The sequence below is a fragment of the Mytilus californianus genome, unplaced genomic scaffold (genome assembly GCF_021869535.1).
Source record: "Mytilus californianus isolate M0D057914Y unplaced genomic scaffold, xbMytCali1.0.p SCAF_2, whole genome shotgun sequence".
Classification (NCBI taxonomy): Eukaryota; Metazoa; Mollusca; class Bivalvia; order Mytilida; family Mytilidae; genus Mytilus; species Mytilus californianus.
Window position 1 is genome coordinate 996,096 of NW_026262668.1, and position 22,439 is coordinate 1,018,534.

Consider the following 22,439-nt stretch of genomic DNA (forward strand, 5'->3'; position numbering starts at 1 on the left):
CTACAAATTAATTCAGAACTATCTTTAACTGAATAACTCAATAGAGAAATTCTTTTTGTCAACACTCGTTCAATATCCGGAATCAATTTGGGCAGCACCTGTCAAGCCTCGCATCCATTGTCTGGGAAGGGGTAATGAACAACGAGAAACGTACATCTTCATTTCATTTCATTTCATTTCATTTCTTTCCATGAAATGAAATTAGACAAGAATAACAAGATAAGAATATTTTTCTAATTAATGACTTAAAATTTACACTAAAGAATAGCAATTAAGGGTATAATTAGAGATTTATTTTAAGTAAGGGCGATCATTTAAATAATCCTGGCGTCTAAAACAAGCGTGCATTGATATTTCATTTATGACCTATATATATTACGGTAAATTTCGTTAAATCAATTTTTTATCGAGATAAAATTATTAGTGCCTTCCTACTACAAACATTTCTTTATAAGGAAACACTAAAGAACATATAAATAAACAAACAAACGTTCGTTATTGACATCGTGTTTACTAGTTGATTCAAAGGGCAGCAAAATGAAATTTATTTCATATGCGTGTTCCGTGTTTTCAATTTGTACAGTTTCTTTTTGTGAACATTTCAAATATGAAACAATTCTAAGCATGGACAAACCACTGAACTTGCAATGGAATGTAAATTATGCCGATGAACTGGTGAAATTTCGGATACAAGGAAAACTGGGACCAAATGAATGGTTGGCGTTCGGGTTTTCTAATTATGGAGAATTTGAGAATGCTGATTTGGTTTTGTTTTGGAAGGACTATTTGGGTAATACAATGTTCAAAGTAAGTATTCTCTTTTAGATAGTCCAATAATTTAATTTATAAACGGTTGATAAAATGTAAGACCAATAAAAAATAATATAAGTCCGGTACTTTTGATCTTGAAACGGTTTACATGCGTACTTATTAAGTAAGTTTTGATTTAGGAATAAATTGTTAAATTTTTGTAATTTTATTGGGGTGTAAAAGAGGTGACCGAAGTAGATTTTGTAAGAAGCACAGAATCGTTATATGTATAAAATGTGCACACGATCAACGTGTTTTCAACCTTATTAAACTACTGAAAGATGCATTCAACCATTAAATAAAGAGTTACATTTAAGCTTTTTGATTGTTGTTTTTAAGTTGTCATGACGAACACGTGCAATATAGATGTTGCATTTTATACGGAAGTGAAATATGTAACTTTTGGAATGTCTCGGCCAATCGATCAAAATAACGGAATCGTATCAAACTTTTATCATCCTGTAATTATTCGCTTGTACTGTATGTCTGTTTCAAGTATACAAACATGTATGTAGTGTGTTTAAAAGGTCAAATTGGTTTTAAAACTAACTTGACGTCAATCAATGTTGTGTTTGTTTTTAGTAAAAATATGTTGTTATATTAATGCCTTTTCAATTTAGGACGTCCATACAGATAGAAGAGGATATATACACATTGACCCAAACCAAAACTACTTCCGGACTCGTACGGAAAAGTTGAAGCATAACTGGTTTAAGCTAGAGTTCATTAGAAAGTTTGATACATGTGATGTGGACGATTACAAACTAGACGTACGTTTATTGGGTAGTGTAAGAGTTAAAATAAACCGCGGGTTATCTCACGTACATCCGATCTAAAACTCATATTGTATTAAGAATTGAATGCTTCTTTTTGTAACTTCATTGGGGTGTAAAAGCGTTGACCGAAGTACATTTTGTATGAAGAGCGGAAGCGCTTCATTCTAAAAATGTACGCACGGTCAACGCTTTTATAACCATATGAAGTTACTAAAAGAAGCATTCAATACTTATAATTACATTTTTTCGCTATGATCATGAAAATACGATTACTATCAAGTGTTTTCTTTTATTTACCTGTGCACTTTATTGTAGAAGCAGGTGTCAGCATGAATGTTACAATTCATTTTGAAATGAAGTTGATTAAGGAATAACGCGAGATTGCAGTTAGCCAATCAGAATAACGTATTATAATGAAACATACATCAAATGTAATTATAAACATTTGAAACAATGATAAATTCAAACAACTAGACTGCATATATAATGTCTGATCTAGTTGTCTCTGAACAAAAGACTAGTGGAAAGACTTATACAGACTAGCCTACTCGAAAAAAATGTATATACGACTAAATAGAACATTTAATAAGCACATGTAGCTAAGGGATGGAAACTTCTATTGCAGATATCTTCTTATCCATATCTATTCTATAACTTGTTTGTCCCCCTTGCTCGAGCCTTGGGGGATATGTGGTAATGGTCTCCGACTCTCCGTCCGTCCGTCCGTCCGTCCGAAACACATCAATACCAAAAGACCGTTTGACAGAAAGCTTGCAAACTAGGTAGGATGTTTTCCCTAAAAAAATATAGATAAAAAAGGAAAAAAACTACAATCCCAAAAACAATACAATCCATCTCCTTATTGTAGAATTGCAGAATTTTATGTATTTCTAATTTCTGTGATGATATGTTTGTCATCATATTCTCTTGACTGTCATTTTGATTTGACCATATTTACAGTAGTTATGGGACTAAGACCATTTTTTTTATGAGTATTGCAAAATTACATCTTGTGAACGCAACTCCTCTGACATCATTTGAAAGAAAGCTTTCATACTTGGCAGGCTTGTTTGTCACCATATGTAATTGACCATATTACAATGTCAATCTGATTTGAAGATTTTTATAGAAGTTATGGGACTTTAACCATATTTTGGACTTGTACCACATTAATACTTTGTGAACGCAACTCCTCTGACTCCGTTTATCAGAAAGCTCTCATACTTAGCATATTATTTAGGTCTGACAATTTTTATGGAAGAAATAGGACTTTGACTTTTTGTACTGTCCTACCACGAAGATACCTTGTAAACGTAACTGCTCTGAGACCATTTCACAGAAAGCTCTCATACTTGGTAGAAGTGTTTGCCATCATTTGTAGTTGACCAGATTGTACTGTCATTTTGATTTGATCATTTTTATTATCGTACCAATATGACACCTTGTGAATGCAACTCCTCTGAGACCTTTTGACCTTTTTCGATCATGTGTAATTGGCCATCTTGTACCGTCATTATGAGTCCACCATTTTATAGGAGAAACGGGAATTTGATTTTTTTTTCTACTGTTGTACAACACTAACTCTGTAATCTGTCTTGATTACAGGAACAAATAGAAAAGCTCATAATACACTTTATTTTAGTGATCTATGTTCCGGTTCAGCAATTCTATATTGTACATATACTTTTATTTCTCAGTCACATTGTTTCATCACCATGATCACGCAAAGAAATAGAATTCTTTATCGGTTTTTATCATTTATATGTTTAAACAGAATGGAACAACACACATAATATTTTTCACTGGCTACGGATATCCTAAACATATCAACACTTTGGATTATAAGAAAGGCTTACAAAGAGTTCAAATTTTGAAACCAGACATTCCAGAGGTGAACATACCAAAAGACGTAAAAGTCATTGACGTCACGAACCAAGAGGTATGTAGCTCATCAATAACAATAAATGCTGTGCATTCTTATATTTCTGATAACTTAGCGACTCAATGGTCTGCAAAAATTAAGGTCAATGAACTGTTTATAGGCGATATCACAATTTTCTTTTACAATTTTACATAAAACTTTGATATGTTGGTATCTGATAATTGAAACTGTTTTATTTCCTTGAATATTATAAAATACAAATTCTTAAAATATGTAAAACTTTATAGAATGCACGTGAAATCGACATAATTTTCATCAGTTTAGAATATATTGGCTTTTTCATCTGTGGAAATACTTTCTTAATGGCCATTTTTGGGGTTGATTAAAATTTTCATGAAACAGAAATCAATCTAGTCATGTCAAAGGTTAGCAAGCAAGAAAATTGACACACTAAAATGTTAAAAATCGCGGTATTTAATGTCACCTGGTAGCTATCATAGATGTGTGAACGTGTTCAAGTTGCTGTCTGTATTTTTTGTATAGATAACAGTACCGTCAACTGATACAACATACTGGTGGTACCTAACTAAGTTACCAGATTTCAAACGGAAACATCATATCATTAAGGTAACATTAGAATAAGGAAATCATATGAAGTATTTTAAAATGAAACGAAAGAAACAAAATTGTCCTTCTCAGCATCTCCAATTATATCTTGTATTTAAAATATGATAATTTTTATAAATAATCTTTATACTGTAAGAGAAGATATAAACAAGAAATGGATCACGCAAACTTTAATAAACAACTATTCATTCCATATGTTTTATGTAATAAGTAAGTTGCAAATTCATATCCATGTTTTTATCAACTTGAAATCATTATCAAGTTGTGAAATTACAAAAAAATGTAATAAATCAATATTTTCTCCTAGTATGCAGGGATCATTGAGAAAGGGCATGAAAATCTTTGGATCACGCAAACTTTAATAAACAACTATTCATTCCATATGTTTTATGTAAGAAGTACGTTGCAAATTCATATCCATGTTTTTATCATCTTGAAATCATCATCAAGTTGTGAAATTACAAAAAAATGTAATAAATCAGTATTTTCTCCTAGTATGAAGGGATCATTGAGAAAGGGCATGAAAATCTTGTTCACCACATGGAACTATTTCATTGTGAAGCGAGACCACACCAAGTTGTCCCATCATATAATGGTCCTGGCTTGGCAGAAGGAAAACCACCAGGGCTGTCAGTATGTCGTAAAGTCATTGGCGCATGGGCAATGGGCGCATCAGTAAGTAAATTTTCTTCTAGACAACATTTATGTACGTTTCGGCAATAAAGTTTATCGACATTCCTATGGGCACCAATTGTACCCCTTTAATAACAGACTTGTTCTTATACTGTTATGAATCACAGTTTATGGCCAAACTCAGTAAAGAACCGTCTAAATTCCATTTTATTGATAAATTCAACAACATTTACCATTATCTTGATGATATTTTTTTCGTTAAAAAATCAAGAATTCTCTAAATATACTGCTGAAATTTACCCAAAAGGAACTTACTTTAAATAAATCAAATATTTACAGCAATAAGTGTCCTTTCCTAGATTTAGACATTTCTGTGTTACACCAGAAACTCTACACAAAAATTTACGACAAAAGGGATCATTTTTCTTTTTTGGACGGTGAAGTTCCCTTGACACCGTCTTATGATGTTTATATATTCAACTCGTTCGTTATGCCCGTGTCTTGGATTTCAATGAGCCTAATCTATGTATTACTAGTAAATTATTAAGTCAGGGATTGTGTGCTAGACGAATTAATTAATCTTTTATTCCCTTAAAGACATTAATTTTATAGTCTATCTTTCACAAACTGTTTGTTATATAAAAGAGAGTCGAAAGATACCAAAGGGACACTCAGACTCTCAAATCGAAAACAAACTGACAATGCCATGGCAAAAAACGAAGAAAAGACAAACAGTACACAAAACAGAATAAAGAAAACGAAAGACTGAGCAACAAGATCACCACGAATACCGTGCTCTCAGATCTATATGTTCCATGCATATGGTGATAAAGATTAATTGAACTAACTTAAATTGAACTGAAATAATTCAAATGGACATAGCGATAGAATAATCTTACACAATAAGATGTAAGTAAAATGTTCCATTTGTATCAAACTTGTTATCCTATTCAGTTTAATAATTTTTTTAAATGCTACTTTGTTTTTTTACTTTCGATTCCTTCTACCACCTTCCACCTCTTTTATCTCATTTCTTTCTTATCTCCTTTTCACCCTTAATCCTATTTGTCCACCTCATTTTCAATTTCTATCAACCTTATTACAATCAATGTCACATAATTTTGACTTGCTTGGAATATTGGAAGAATAATTTACTATGTTTTTACTCGATATTGTATACAAGAAATTAATTAGAAAATAAGTATTTGGATAGACAAGAACCGGAATGCTGATATGTAAATAAATATGTCAAATCAAAGGAATTTGCTTGTCTTATTTTCTCACATTCAGTTCTGTTCATCCTTTTCTTATGCAATTTACAAAAAGATTCTTTACACATCATATAATTTTTGCTATCTTTTTGTCAAATAGTTTCTTTAATTCTTTTTCTAATCAAAATTTTCTGGTATTTGTTTTGTACTTTTCGATTGCAAAATTCCTTACACCCGGCTATTAGTAAAGCAACATTTCTTCAGCCGACCAGTGAATTTAGAAATATATTGTAGTCTGTAACATTACCGGAGGAAGCTGGAACACCAGTTGGCGGAGATGATTGGTCTAGATTTGTGCTGCTAGAGGTACATTATAATAACCCACGACTGACCCAAGGTAATTGTGATGACAATTTACACCGCTAGTATTAAAGTTTAGACATGCATGCAATACGTTCATATGTTATGATTTAGAACAGCACTGTCCTCACCCGTAGCTAGCTGGATGCATGCTAAGGTTCAGGTCAAATGTCAAAAGGTCAGTCGATTATTATTAGAGACAACAAAAATGATTGTATGCAGCTTATGCAAATGCTAACGGTTACAAACTAATGTAGTTATTCGTCTTTGTTATGAAAGGAAAACTAGCCGAGCCATGCATGTAATGATGTATTGCTAACCTGAGATACTTAATTTTCAGAAAAGACAATCATGTCACTTCTATGAAAGAAAAATATCTATTCCAGATGATATATTTTTCCAATAATATGTATATCTATATGTATAAATGCCGAAGAATGTAACTGCAACACGATAACGAGTGTAATAAAAAATATTTGTTATATATGTTATGTAGATTCACGCAATTTTTCGTTAGTCTAGCTAGCTTCATCAGGCGCGTGTAGCTATCCAGATGAAACCGGATGCCGATATGAAAGTTTTGCATAATTTTAGACCCTATATCTATGTGTACATATATATATAAAAAAATTATTAACCGAATTCCGACTATCAACTATTAACTTCATGAAAAAACCATCCGTCAGTCTGGCAAATCAGTTTTCCACACTTTTTCTCTTCGTGCTTGAAGATTTTGATTTGAAATTTGGTATATACTTTTATCATGACAAGTTACAGATCAAGTTCAAATTATGTTCCGGTCTGATGATTTTGTGCAGAGTTATGGTCCTTGGACTTAGAAAATTCACTCAAATAATCAGTTTTCTACCCTTTTTTTAGTCATGCTTGAAGATATTGACTTGATATTTGTTATATAGTTTACACCATGCAAAGTTATAGATCAAGTTAGCATTTCGTTCCAGTACAATGAATTCTTAACCGGTACTCTCAGAATGCTTGTTAAATATAAAGGTGGTATATAGTTCACATCTAATGTCAGTTGAAATGTCATAAATCCAGATGTAAACAGACTAAGGAGAGAAAACAAATACAAACGCATCCTCTAATATAACCAATTATGAAACAGAAACAATCTAATTTGTTTACATACAAAGACTTCTAGACTCATCATCACTACATCAACGAGAAAGATAATGTGTCCAAAAATATACTTTAACAATAACAACAACCGATGATTTAATACAGTAACACATGTTTTAGTTGATGTTTTCACATTTTTCAAATGTTTTGCTTAATGTCTATTATCCCGTTATTGTAATCTGACTGGACTTGGTTTCAAGGGCTGTATAATTTAGGAACATTCTATCCAAGAAAGACAAATAGTGACAAAGTTTTAATCAATGGTAACATGAATTATAGTTATACTAACCCCTCGTAAAAAATCACTGTTATTCACATGTAACATTTTTCTAAAAAAAAAGAGTGTGGTTTTGGTATGTTGCCATTAAACTTAAGGCACACCAAATTAGCTTAGTAATTCTTTTCAAATGCTCTATGCATTTTGATTTTCTCTTGTCACGTATACCTGTTTAATGATAATATTTCTATTGATGTTATGATTATGTTATATGTATATCTTATTTTATACAATTTTTGCGATATCATAAAGCACTAGTATTTTACAGGTATAAAAGACTCGTCTGGCATCCGTTTGTATGTAACAAGTAAATTACGAAAATATGATTCAGGGATAATGGAGCTTGGGTTGGAATATACCAACAAAATGGCGATTCCTCCAAACCAGAATTTGTTTTCTCTGACAGGATACTGTATCCCTGATTGCACACGAATCGTGAGAATCAAGTATTAAATCATATATTAAGCAACACCTTTTTAAATAAAGTAGTGGAGATCTAGTAACATATTCAGTTTTGATTCAGGTGTAGCTTAAAAGGAACAAACTTAGTTTAAAATATAATTAATGTTAATTGCAAGAAAACCACCAGGAGATATCTCAGGCAAACATGTTTGTTGGCATACTTTTATAGGTTGTTTACATATTTGTAAGAAAATATATTAGTTCCTGTTTATTTTTTGATACTCCATCAATACATTTTTTCCCATTTTACAGGCGTTACCAAGAACAGGCATAGCAATATATGCTTCACAACTGCACACGCATATGACGGGAAAACGTGTATATACAAAGCATGTCCGAAATGGAAAAGAATTACCGGAACTAAATAGAGACAACCATTATAGTCCCCATTTTCAAGAGATAAGAAGACTTCAACAACCGGTCCATGTTTTTCCGGTAAGTGTTATTATGTTAGAATATAGTAATAAAACTACAATCGATCAAAATGAAAAGAATGTTTCAAATAAAAATGAGGAGATGAGGTATGATTGCCAATGAGACAACTATCCACCAAAGTTCAAATGAAGTGGATGTAAGCAATTATAGGCAAACCTTCAACAATGAGAAAAACCCATACCGTATGGTCGGCTATAAAAGGCTTCGACATATGATAACCTAAGTTTAAATTTAAAGAAATAGAAAAATTGTAATAATAAAAACTATTAGTAGACAGCCCTCTCGCAAGCAAAAAACTCATAACTGTAAAATATAAGGGCATACACTACAAGCACGGGGACACATTCTACAGCATCCACACAGCACGTTTTCTATAGTTACAAATGTCATTAAATGCGATAAAAATTTTAAAAGAACATCGTTCATCATAACTTAAGAATATGAGAAATAATATTGCTTTATTATGCTTTATATTTATACTAATGTTGCAACTCCTTTGCAGATTAGAACATTGATTTTGTTTTCAATTGGCTGTTTTGTATAGACTGGTTTAGTCCGTGATTTGCAAAAAAAGTTTAATAAATGTGTTATATAACATAACATAACGCGCGTTTTTAAGCCAGAGAAACGTATCATGCTCATACGTATACGCTTTATCCAATTTTAGACTATTTGAAACGAAACAGTATTTTAAAGTGACGAATTTCAATTGTTTTCAAGCATATATATTTATACTACCTTGTTTTGTAGGGAGACAGTCTTATAACTACATGTGAGGATAGTACACTTGATAGAGAGAACATTACATTAGTAAGCAATCTGTTGAATGTAAAATATGATAAAAATCAATCTTCAGCATTACTATAAAAATAAAATTACACGAGAAAATCTATGTAGCTGTCTGGCAAAGACAAATACATGTAACATAAAGTGAAACTTTTTTAGAAGATCAGGTAAATACCTGCAAGATTTTCACAATTTTAATTGTCTTGAATGTGCCCGTGTCATGCACTCTTGGTATGCTCAATACCTGATTTGAATTGAAATTTTTTTTTGTGTTGACATTTGTTATCTTTTTTGATATGCAGAAATCCTTTTGTTTTCATTTTATGATTAAAACTCTGATTCTAGTGTTATTAATTTTAATGTGTGTATCTTTGTACACAAAAACCCCGCTTTAGGGACACTTCTACTAGAACGTTAAATAGTAAATAATGTTTTTTTTACACAAACTACATTGATGTGCAAGTTTTATAAAACTTTTCTAAGCGTCAGATGGTACGAGAACACGGTTGTCGACCTTTGACTTTCGTTGTCTAAAAACGAATATAGTCCTAAGTGTGGATAGTATATTACTTCCAATTTTTTAATACACCTTCACAATTTTTTTCTTAATGTTTTGTGCATAAAAAAGAAAGTTGGGAGGAGGGAGAGGAGGTTACATTACACTTTGAAAAAAATGGGACATGAAATGTAAGGTAAATAAGTGATTTGTTCCAGTTGAAAAAGGTCAAAATAACTGTCTGAAGCTGTCACACTGAATTTAAGACGCCATAATATAATATTTTTCCATATATTTATATATATAATTAGTAAGAGCTGATGAAATTTTCTATGATTTTGACATTATTTCTCATAAAAGAACACTAAACTGTAAAAATATTATTGAGAAAGCGTTGGTCCGAATTTTTTAATTTGCATTTATTGTTCAAAACACTTTGACCTCGGGCCGCTTAGATGGCTCTTACCTGAAGCGCGTTTTAAGTCATACTAGAGTCATTTTCCGAATCAGCCTAAGGTTTTTTTGTTTTTTTTGTTTTTTTTTACCAAAGTTTCTGTTCCTTCATCGTCAAGTTAAGTATCGTCCCCCTTCTCTAATATAACTGTGTTTGTTCTTAGAATCCCTGTTGGTTTTAGACCTAACGCTTCGAATCTAGATATGATACTATTTAATATCTATATAAAAATTGATAACAAATCAAAAAATAAAATTTTGAGAATAGTACACTCATGGTATTCAACGCTAGTAAAATAATTTTAGTCTGAAAAAAGTTATCAAAGGTACCAGGATTATAATTTAATACGCCAGACGCGCGTTTCGTCTACATAAGACTCATCAGTGACGCTCAGATCAAAACAGTTATAAAGCCAAACAAATACAAAGTTGAGGAGCATTGAGGACCCAAAATTCCAAAAAGTTGTTGCCAAATACGGCTAAGGTAATCTATTCCTGGGATAAGAAAAATCCTTAGTTTTCGAAAAAATCAAAGTTTTGTGAACAGAAAATTTATAAAAATGACCATATAATTGATATTCATGTCAACACCGAAGTGCTGACTACTGGGCTGGTGATACCCTCGGGGACGAAACGTCCACCAGCAGTGGCATTAAGCGGTCATTTTAATCTTAACAACTGTTAAAAGACTGGACAATATATTGTAAAGTCAATTTCAGTTTTTCCGTCAATTTTTAGACTTATCCACTGCAGCCAATTCAGTACTGATCAGAACATTTAAATATGTTCAGTCTATGTTCAGACTGTTCAGTAGTTGATATTCACCTGGACAGATCAACAGCATACTGAATTGTCTGAAAAGCTACTGAACAGTACTGCATTGACTTCAGGCGAGTCGTCTAAACAGTACTGAATTTACCGCAGTCAATTCATCTAATAATTGACTGAAAGACTGAACATGACTTAACAACTTATCGGTAAGACTGTTCAGATGATGTTAAGATCAAAATGACCGTTTCAGTAAAAAATACGTTTACTAGTCATGCGTGCAAGCAGTAGAAGTTTAGAAGAATATAAAATGTTGTGAGAATACATATCTTATCCTTGAATCTATGTTTTGTCAGTTTTAAAAACCCGATAGACAGGCAGAAGAACGTGTGATAAATAGAACGAACTATTGTATTCATCGACAGAAAACACAGAAAAACAAATACTTTTTTTTACAATGAGGATGTGTATTTGATTTCCAAATTAATAATACAGCGAACGTTGCTTAAAGAGTCATACAAATTATTTTAAGAGTTTGGTTACAATAGCCCGAGGTTGATCTGACGTCCAACAGCTGTTTTGCCAGACAAGCTGGGGCCGTGGGACGTCAGAGTTCGTCCCATATCAAAAAGTGGATATTTGCCCGTCCAAAATGGGTGCGCCGCTTCGTTGTTTCTGGAGCCGACTGACGGCCTTGAATTCATATAAATCGGGCCTCAATTTGTTCATTTGTCATTTATCTCTTCATTTATGTAAGTTTCATCTACCTGCCACCCTTTATTTTCTCATATTTGGACAGTTTTCACAGTAACCCATCGATTCCGGCATTTTAACGTTCACTTTGAAAGATTGTCACGTGACCAACGAGAAAAAGTAAGGCGCAATGCATTATGGGAGCTGATGAATGCAAATGACCCTGGGTCAATATGAATACATAATCTAACACCTCGTTCATTTACGACGCAAATAAGCTGAATGGCGGAGTGTGTTCCGATTGTTATCATGTTTGGCTAGGAAGGTTCAAGGCCGAAATTAGCATAAAATTTGCATACTTAAGTCTCGAGGCGGCGAAGTCTCTCGTAACTTGACGTCCATTTGAAAATGAAAGTTAAAACTCCGGAATCGATTGGTTACTGTGAAAACTGTCCAAATATGAGAAAAAAGGGGTGGCAGGTAGATGAAACTTACATAAATGAAGAGATAAATGAAAAATGAACAAATTGAGGTCCTATTTATATGGATCTAAGGCCGTCAGTCGGCTCCAGAAGCAATGAGGCGGCGCATCCATTTTGGACGGGCAAAATCCACTTTTTGATATAGGACGAGCTCTGACGTCCCACGGCCCCAGCTTGTCTGAAAAAACAGCCGTTGGACGTCAGAGAAATCTCTGACTAGGTTACATGTAAGAGATATGTTATAGAAATATTACTTGGCAAAATGGTGAAACAACCAATATAAATGTTAGCTCAGAATAATACTTATTTTTAGGGTGGCTTTTCAATCAGAGAAGAAATGTGTGTAAACTACATTCACTACTATCCAGCAGTTGATTTAGAAGTCTGCAAGAGTTCTGTCGATTCGGACGCCCTTCAGGGATTCTTCAGATTCATGAATAAGTAAGATGATAATATCATATTACTTACATAGTTACTTATCAAAAGGGTATTATTTTAAACTATGGATTGTCCAATGGAAAGGCTATTCATAAACAGCCTTATTCACACGTAACTATTTTGCTTAATTCATTGGAAAAAAAATTTTAGACTAATACTTACGCTGAAAATAGAAATAAATAACAAGAATCCTTAGTATAAAAAAAAGGAGGAGATTCTGCTCACCCTTCCTGAGCACATGAGATCACCCCAGTGTGTGGCAAGTTTCGAGTTGATTAGTCTTTAGATTTTTATGTAGTGTTTCAAATGTTTGTCTTTTCGTCTTTTTTTTGTTTTTTCCCCGTGGCGTTGCCAGTTTCCTTTCAGCTTATGAGTTTTAAATGTCCCTTGGGTATCTACTGCCGCTTTCTTAGAAATTTCATGATTCGAGCGTCACTGATGAGTCTTTTGTTGACGAAAGACGCGTCTGGCGTTCAAAATTTTAATAACCCTGTTATTTATGATGAGTTTAATTATAACCACTGGGTCCATACCACTGCTGGTGGATGTTTCCTCCTCGAAGGTATCACCAGCCCTGTAGTCAACAATTCTGCGTTGATATAAATTATCATTGATATGGTCATAATTATAAATTAACTGTTCACAAAACTTAGATTTTTCTGATTACTACAGATATTCTACCCTAGGAACAGATTATTTTATCTGTATATGTCTAAATCTTTTGGAATTTTGGGTCTTCAATGCTCTTCAACTTCACACATTATTTGTCCTTTTTAACTTTTTGTATTCGAGCGTTACTGAAGAGACTATTATAGACGAAACGCACGTCTAGCGTACAAAATTTTAATTCTGTTTCCATGGTGAGTTTATTCATGAAATCTTTCCCCGTTTTACAACATTACACCAATATGTCATACATGAACAACTGTTGAATCTTTGTTGCATCTATGAGTGTACAATATTATTGCATTTATCTCAACAAAACATTTAAAAACGTTTTCCATTTTTAGACGTTACAACGATGACACCTCATCGACGAAAAGCGTTGCCGAAAACTACCAGTCCATTAGATGGTCTGATCATGCAAGTCAGATGTTGAGCACATTTTACGACATCGCACCCTTATCGATGCAATGTAACAGATCAGACGGAACCAGATTTCCAGTGAGTACCTCTCAATTACATTTTTTTTCAATTTTGTTTGAATGTGTTGTTTATAATTATTCATATTACTTTCCTCTTCTCTATCAAAGATTATGTAAACCATCTTCAAGTTATAAAACAAGTCTGTTAAAATACAGGTTATGCTGAGAAGCCATAGCTTTCCGTTTATAGCTATCTTTCTTACGTATACGTTATTTGCAATCGTTGTTGCAATTCAAGATATCTGCAAGTTGTGCTTCAATTATATAAACACTCACAAAAGTACTGATACCAGTCTTATAAATTGGTACGACAGACGCGCATTTTGTCTACATCTAACGATCAGTGACATATATTAATTTAGTAAATCAGACATTTTAGGAAAGTGATGGTAAAATATTATTAGAAAACATGTGTTCTGTTAAATAGATTCTAGTAAAGGTCGATGAAATTTTACTCCAAAATTAAAGTGGAAACCGTTTTACGTAAATCAAAATTAAAATGCAATGAAGCACAACAATTAAAAAAATATACGAAAAAACTGAAAACAAAAAGTAGCGAAGTAACTCTTATATGACAAATTGAAACATGATCAAAACCACTACTTTAATTTCATTTTATCACTTTGTCTTGATGCATAGAAAATATGATTCAGTGTAAGTGAAATTTTATTGCAATCGTGAAATTGAATTTACCATATAACAATAAAAACAACATTTATTACATGCGTCCAAAGCGCCTTCTTGATTTACCTTCATCGGGAAGGCTCATAGCCAAATAATGTGGATTCATGCATTTTCGTAGGTACCAATTTTTGTGGATTGAGGAAAACTTACATTGTCGTAGATATTTAATTTCGTGGTTTTGATCAAGTCTGCATACATTCCTATGGAAAATTTGTAATTCGTTGAACCTTTAAATTCGTAGTTCCCCCTTACCCACAAAATCCATGAAAATTGGTATCCAACCAATAATAATGCATCCATAGTATTTGAAAACCAAGGATGTATAAGAACCAAAACAGCTGAAGAGCTTTATGACAGAAAAGGAACTGAAAATAATATCCAAAATCCATCTAAGGTCAACTTTTCCTGAGGGAGCCGAACCTTTAATTTCTTAATAATTTCTAAGTTTATAAACGGACAATTTAAGAAAGGCCTGTAATCATGCCAGTACCGAAGCACTGCCTACTGAGCGGATGATAACCTCGGGGACTGATAAGTAACGAAATGTCGGTTGACAAAGTTCACAGCATTCTGTTTTATATTCTTTTATTTTACAGGGCGACTGGAATAATGCAGATATCCCAAGGGTAACACTACCAATCAAAACACTGAGTGGCAGATGTTAGACACCCTAGCACCAATCAAAACACAGAGTTTCAGATGTTAGACACCCTAGCACCAATCAAAACACAGAGTTGCAGATGTTGGACACCCTAGCACCGATCAAAACACAGAGTTGCAGATGTTGGACACCCTAGCACCAATCAAAACACAGAGTGGCAGATGTTGGACAACCTAGCAAGTCAAATACATAAGGTTTTACTTACTCAACGTAATAAATGACTATAAATATATCACTTGTATGTAAAGGCCAGTTTGAACATTTGCATAGCTTAATATTGGTTTTTCTCATTATTAAAGGCCGAACAGAGACATGTAGTTTCTTTATAATTTTCTCCTTTTGGCCCAGATGGATAGTTGTATCAATGGCAATTGTACTTCACCTCCTTATATCTATATGTGAGTTAAAAAAAGTCGGAATAGAATTATGATTTGAATATATTTCTATTCCCAAACCATATGTACTTTATTGAGTCACTGTTGGGAACAGTACTGTGAGCACTATAAACGTGCTCACTTCACACAGAGGAACAATCTGTAATTTCAATAATGTCTCATTTTTCATTGTTTATACAGTGAAGTGAATGTTAGCAGTTATTACCTTAAAAATCCCTACGTCAAACTGATAATAATAATATCTAAAAGATTACGCGTAAAGTTTTGTTTAATAAATAAAATCTAACTGTTTAAAACAGAAAAGTTGCATATTTGTTTATAAATTTACTTCCTATGACCTCCCCTTGGCGTTAAGCATAATGACTAATAAACATGGTAAAACTTAGTATGTATGAACTTATCAGATATTTTACTAAAAAAATATTTTCTGAAACGTTTAATTTGCCCTACACTTGGTCTTAATTTAAAATTCAAAACTATGTAAATCCGATGATGAGAAACTCTAGTAAATTACCCTACTCATACTCAGATTTAAGAATACATATATTATGCATAGATAGATATAAGAAGTTGTGGAATGAATGCTAATGAGACAACTCTCCATCCAAGTCACAATTTGTAAAAGTAAACCATTATAGGTCAAAGTACGGCCTTCAACACAGAGCCTTGGCTCACACCGAACAGCAAGCTAAACCCAGAAAGAGTTCATATGAGCCAAAAATAATCATGTATCACTTCTTAGCTTTAATTTTGAATTTTTTTTTGGATTTTACGATCTATATAGTGTCTGCAGTACCCTTTTTGTCTTTGGATTTCATACTCGCATTCTGTACGTATGTCATCTAGCAACATTTTGCCCAGAAGATTACATATTTAGAAACGTATACAAATGATGAATGTGTGTAAATGTTTTAAAATATCAATATATATATATACAAGTCTAAATTGAAAACAACGTTCAAACCTACGATTGCGTTGGATAAAAACCGCAATTTTTATACGTGTGTATGCAAAACAAATTTCTTGGTAGAGGGGTTTAAATACAGCACAAACAACATTTTCCAGAAGACCAAAAAAGTGAAAAAGTAAATTTTAACAAAACGCATTTGACTAACAGGTCGAACAACTGATGTTCTTAAACCCTGCTGACTGCCATTGGCGATTGCCAAATAAACGGATCACCAGATGTAACAAAATGGATCTTATTATTAATGTATTAGCAAACAGAAAACAATAAACCTGCGGAAAAGATGGTTTACCGCAAACATGAGGTGCAAAAATGTGTACACCATATCCGGATTTCGACAATAAATGTCTCTTCAGTGATGTTAAGAATCGAAACGGTATTTGGAAGGCCATATAATTTACCTCAATTTAGGATAGACTCTTGAATTTTGAGGAGTCAAAATAGGATGAGCGGATCATATAAACCCGAAGGCAAATATAATACAAGCCAAAACGAAAAAATATAAACAAATCAAAATTGAAAACAATATTCCAACCTATGATTGCGTTGGATAAAAACCGCAATTTTTATACGTGTGCATGCAAAACAAATTACTTGTTAGAGGGGTCTAAATACAGCACAAACAACATTTTCCAAAAAAACAAAAAAGTGAAAAAGTATATTTTAACAAAACGCATTTGACTAGCAGGTCGAAGAAGAAATGTTCTTAAACCCTGCTGACTGTCATTGGCGATTACCAAATAAACGGATCACAAGGTGTAATAAATGGATCTTAATTATAAATTTAATACCAAACAGAAAACAATAAACTTGCGGCAAAGATGGTATACCGCAAACAAAGATTTGTGTACACCATATCCGGATTTCGACAATTAATGTCTCTTCAGTGATGAAATGGCTGAATAATAGCCAACGATAAATCTTACGGGGCGATGGATCATATAATTATGATACAGTACACTACAAAATATAATATATAACCAGTCTTAAAGGGTACAACATCACCAAAAAATAACAATAAAATGAGAAATAACTATAAATATTTTGGATAACAGATATCCTTCATCAGTATGATCATGATGTAAAATGAATCTTATCAACCTATTCTGATTATAAAACTATATAATAAAAACTATATAATAAAAACTATAACACCAAATTCCATACGTTTCGGCCATTGTGGCTTTCTTCATTGGAATAAATTGCAACATTTAAACAACAACTACACCACTTGGTTACATTACGTTATAATTAATACTATGACGTTCATTTGCCGCGTTTTTTTCTTTTTTTATAAAATATTTTCACTATCGTTCATACATTGTGTTGAGTCCATCAGGCTCTAAAGTTTTTAATTTTTTTTATTTTGAAGGCTTCTTTTGTTTTTCTGTAAATTTCTGTTCCAAATACTCTTTCTATGGCGGTAACTTTTAAATTTTTCATCGAATGATTATGTTCAATGAAGTGGTTTGCTATCGGATCGTCGGTTTTGTTTGTTCTAATTTTTGAAAAGTTCAATAGCATCCGCGTTGATATAGTGTATCACCTGTTTATCCTACACATATAAGTTTTTCGCATTTTGTACAGTTAATTGCAAAGACAACGCCGGCGGTTTTACAGTTATTTGTCCCTGAATGGTATATTCTTTTCCGGTGTTGTCCCAAAATACCTTGGTCTCATTAATGTTTGAGCATAATGCACAATTTTTCCCCTATGGTCCACAGCCATTAGTCTGTTTATGAAATAGTAAATTGTGCATCTTGTGCACTAAGATGTCTTTTATGTTGTTGTCGAGTTTGAATGCTACGATAGGGAATATTTTCTTTAGCCTGTTAGATTGATGGAGAATTTCAAATTTTTTTCTTAGAATTGAATGTATATTTGGAAGCGCTTTGGAATAAGTAATTACCAAGGGTATAGTTATTTATCTTTTATTTTCCCAACTGTAGGATTTGAGTATTCCTTATAATGACTAATTACGAAAAGCAGTTATACAATGGTATTTATTTGTTTTGATTCGAAAACAAACTTGACCATAAGCGCAACTGTGGTATAAAATTAATAATTCTACAATCCGTTGAGCTGTGCCTGGTGTAAAGATAAGGAGCAACAGTCTGTTGGAATGTGGACGTTCACTTCGGTGGCTCATGGATGGTGAGTTCCTAATATTTTGCACATTTGAAAACCACTGCAATAACTTTTTAGAATATTTAGGTATAATAGGTAGATTGTAGGAGGAATGTATTTCATCCTCTTCTAACTTACACACACCATCTTTCGACCTACTTTACGGAACCTCTTTTTTTAATTAATTGTTACTTTCTCTCGGTTCGGTTATGCAACCAATAAGCTTTTATTAAGCAATCAACGATAATCTAACATCTATATTCTTTTCTTTTGACAGTTTAAAATTTCCCGCCATTCATCCCAAACGTATTTTAGAGAACCTGCTTCTTTGATTTATTGTTAAATGTGTTCTTGTATCGAATATGCTAACATTGATATACGTTTAGAAAGCAACAACAATAAAACCAATATGTCGCCAATAGTGAATTTAGTTAATCTATTTTTATTATTATGAGTTTTGATATTGCGGCTTAAGTGTATAGGTAATGAAACTGACACGACTTAGAAGATTACTCATGACTTTTTTTTTGTATTTTTAATCTTGTTTTGTATGGGTTATTTTTGTTGTATTTTGTTGGTTTTTTGTACAGTTTTATACCTTGTATATTAACTGCTAGTATTTTTTTTCAGAAATGAATCTTGAGTGTGTATAAGTAATTGCATCTTATCAATTTGAAATAAAACGTTGTATACTTAGCTTAAATTGAGAACTCCACTTTAAATAAACTTTTAATATCAAAGTAATGTTGATCAGGAATAACAATAGTTAAAAGTGCAATATATTTTCGCAGATGTTAAGTCATGTTTAACAGACTTGCAATTTTGGCAAACATGATCAGACGTTTTAAATTCAAATTCTTTAGTTATGACTCTAGCATCATTTCAATTATCCGTTTATGTCTTTTCCAATGATTATTCAATGCAGCATCTTAAAGTGTGTCTCTGAATGGGTTTCCTCGAAAATGGAATGAAGTATAATTTCGTCTTGAAGGCTTATTCCTTCGCCGACTATGGACTCTATCCCTTCCAACGTCAGCAAAAGGTTCGAAGTCATTCATCATATCCTCAATATTTGAAGGTCCAAATGAGTGAGTCATAGGTTCCCTGTCAAATTCTTGAAATACATGAAAATGTTCTTCAAAATGTTTATCGAATAATTGATCCTCAAAGTGCGAATTATGAAACACACTGAATGGGTCTCTTCTTTGACGGAACGAGCCGAAATCCTGCTCGAAAGACTTAAATGGTTCACTAAAAAGAGAAAAGAAGTCTTCGAAAATGAATCCTGGAATAAACCTGTTGTGTTCTCTCCGGTTAAACTCTTCGTTGTCTGTTCTATTCTTCCTTTGAGAGTCTCGTCTACTATTTTCTGACTTTTGATCCCCGCTAGTTTCCTGTTTGCTTCTTTCATGCCTCCTTTCATGTCTTGATCTGCTGTTTGAGTCTGTGCTTGTTCTTTCATATCCTTTTCTATAAAATTTTGGTCTATACCTGTCTTCAAACGTCTGTGAATGTCCGAATGGATCGGTTTCTTGTTGACTTGAAAACGTGTATTGCTTTTCATTGTGTCCTTTTCTATGTCTTCGCTTGTGGTCAAAATTTTCTCGCAATTCTCTCTCGTGTGATAGACGATTTGTCTCGTCTTTGAGAAAGTCGTATGCTGCACACATGATTTTAAACTTTTCTTCAGCTCCTGCATGCTTATTTTTATCTGGGTGGTATTGCAGTGCGAGGGACCTAAAAGCCTTCTTGATCTCCTCTCCTGATGCCCCAGGCATAAGACCAAGAACTGCAAATTGGTTTCGCCCCATTATTCGTTAACCTACAAGTTAAAAATATTGATATAATTTTCATTAACTTTTTATGAATTTTGCCCGGTTCATTAGCATGAAGTGATACTCACGGTAAAAAGGGTTGTGTGATTTACCATATGTTCATCATCCCTTTCTTTAATTCACTAAAAAATTTAAATGCATTATATGCAATTCATCTATTTGCAAAAAAATGTAAACCTGTAAAATGACTGCATTTTATTTTATTTCATTTAGCCATATTAACATTGAAATCACATAAAATGTGATCTTCATTTACATACATGTAGAAATGTTAATAATCAACAAAGATAACAGGTTTATAATCTAATACGACAGACGTGTTTTAGTCTACACGAAACTCATCAGTAGAGCTCTAATCAAAATAGTTAAAAGACAAAATCAATTAGGAAGTTAAAGAGCAAAAAAAAAAAAGAAAGTCAAATCAGGATAAAGCCTTCTATCTATATGCCTGGTGGAAAATGATGTATTGGATGATTTTTTACGTTTTATTAACATTTATTTTGCAAAACAAAAAATGACCGCATCAATAATATGTCATGTCATCACAGCCGTACTGACTACTGGACTGGTGATCAGCTGAGAAAAACGTCCACCAGCATTGGCATCGACCGGGGTTTCTTAAGAACTCATCATAGATGCCAGATTTATAATTTGAAACTCGTTTACATAAAATTCAACGAGATGGTTTTGTATAAACCATGTGTCAGAAATATTTAATTAGGAAATATCTAATGAAATGTATTCTATTTAGAATTATATTCAAAGAAGATACTTTTCTTTCGTCTTTTACCAAATTACCGATTTTGACGCAAAATTTACAATGCAAACCCTATGGGAGTGAGGTAAACCTCCCTGGTGCATAAAGTAATTTTGTAGTGTTGCTTCACTATGATAAAATTATTTGTAGTTACTTTCACAGATTTCAATCATTTATTTGACTGTAGCTAATTAAAGACTTTTCAACCCTATGCCAATATTTAGTACCCATTGAGTCATTGTCAATATCTTTGTGATCGTGTCAACGAAGGCTTGAAACAAAGAAAAATAATGAAGAGTAAATACAGAAATAAATTAATCTTTATTAAATTGATTGGAAACTCAACAAATAGAAAGCAATACAGCATATATAATGTCTATTGTCTTTTTTGAAGTAAAGGAGGTGCGGGGAACAGGTCAATGAAACAGCAATCCGATATCACAAACACTATCTAGAGATAACAATAAAGTCTAAATTCATGGTGAAGCGTCTATGCTAAAAAGATCAAAGATTTAGTTACGAATAAAACAACGAAATACTACATAATAATTGACATCAACACAATAAATAATTTTAAAAAAAAACCCACTAACTTGAAAAATGAAACAACACTTGTTTCATGCGTCCGAAGCCTTTTCTGGATTTACCTTAATCAGAAACGCTCAAAACAGAATATTTGGGAGCCAAGGATGTATAAGAACCGAAACCAAAAAGGACCTAAAAATTATAGCCAAATCCATCTTAGGTCAACTTTACCTTAAAGATTTAACTACACACAACTAGTGACAATGGTCCTTATTTGGGAAAGACATGTTTACATGTGTCGAGATTAATCATTAGTCTAGTATATAAAAATAAGAAGGGGGACGATTGCCAATGAGACAACTATCCACCAGAGACTAACGGACGAGGATATAAATAACTACCTGCCACCGTAAGGCATTCAACAGTGAACAAAACCCTTACCGTACAGTTACCTATGAAAAGCCCAAGCTTTACAAAGCAACTCATAAGTGAAAACCAAATGCTTTTCTAAGGCTTAAACAATAAAAAAAAGCAATTATGGCAGACAGTAAACAACGACAGCCATTGAATAACAAACTCGTGACATAGGACAGGCACATGAAGAATGTGTGGGT

The 22,439-nt window shown here is 32.8% G+C and overlaps 1 protein-coding gene across 1 annotated transcript; it reads left to right on the plus strand.

The window, feature by feature from the left end:
* The first annotated feature begins 571 nt into the window (after window positions 1-571).
* Window positions 572-15,528, plus strand: LOC127728851 (dopamine beta-hydroxylase-like). The gene is made up of 12 exons (XM_052236445.1): window positions 572-816; window positions 1,431-1,580; window positions 3,361-3,525; window positions 4,012-4,095; window positions 4,591-4,770; window positions 6,234-6,336; window positions 7,985-8,151; window positions 8,431-8,613; window positions 9,364-9,423; window positions 12,605-12,732; window positions 13,740-13,893; window positions 15,155-15,528. The coding sequence occupies exons 1-12, from the start codon at window positions 625-627 to the stop codon at window positions 15,221-15,223; spliced, it is 1,635 nt and encodes a 544-aa protein (XP_052092405.1). The 5' UTR covers window positions 572-624; the 3' UTR covers window positions 15,224-15,528.
* Window positions 15,529-22,439: the final 6,911 nt, after the last annotated feature.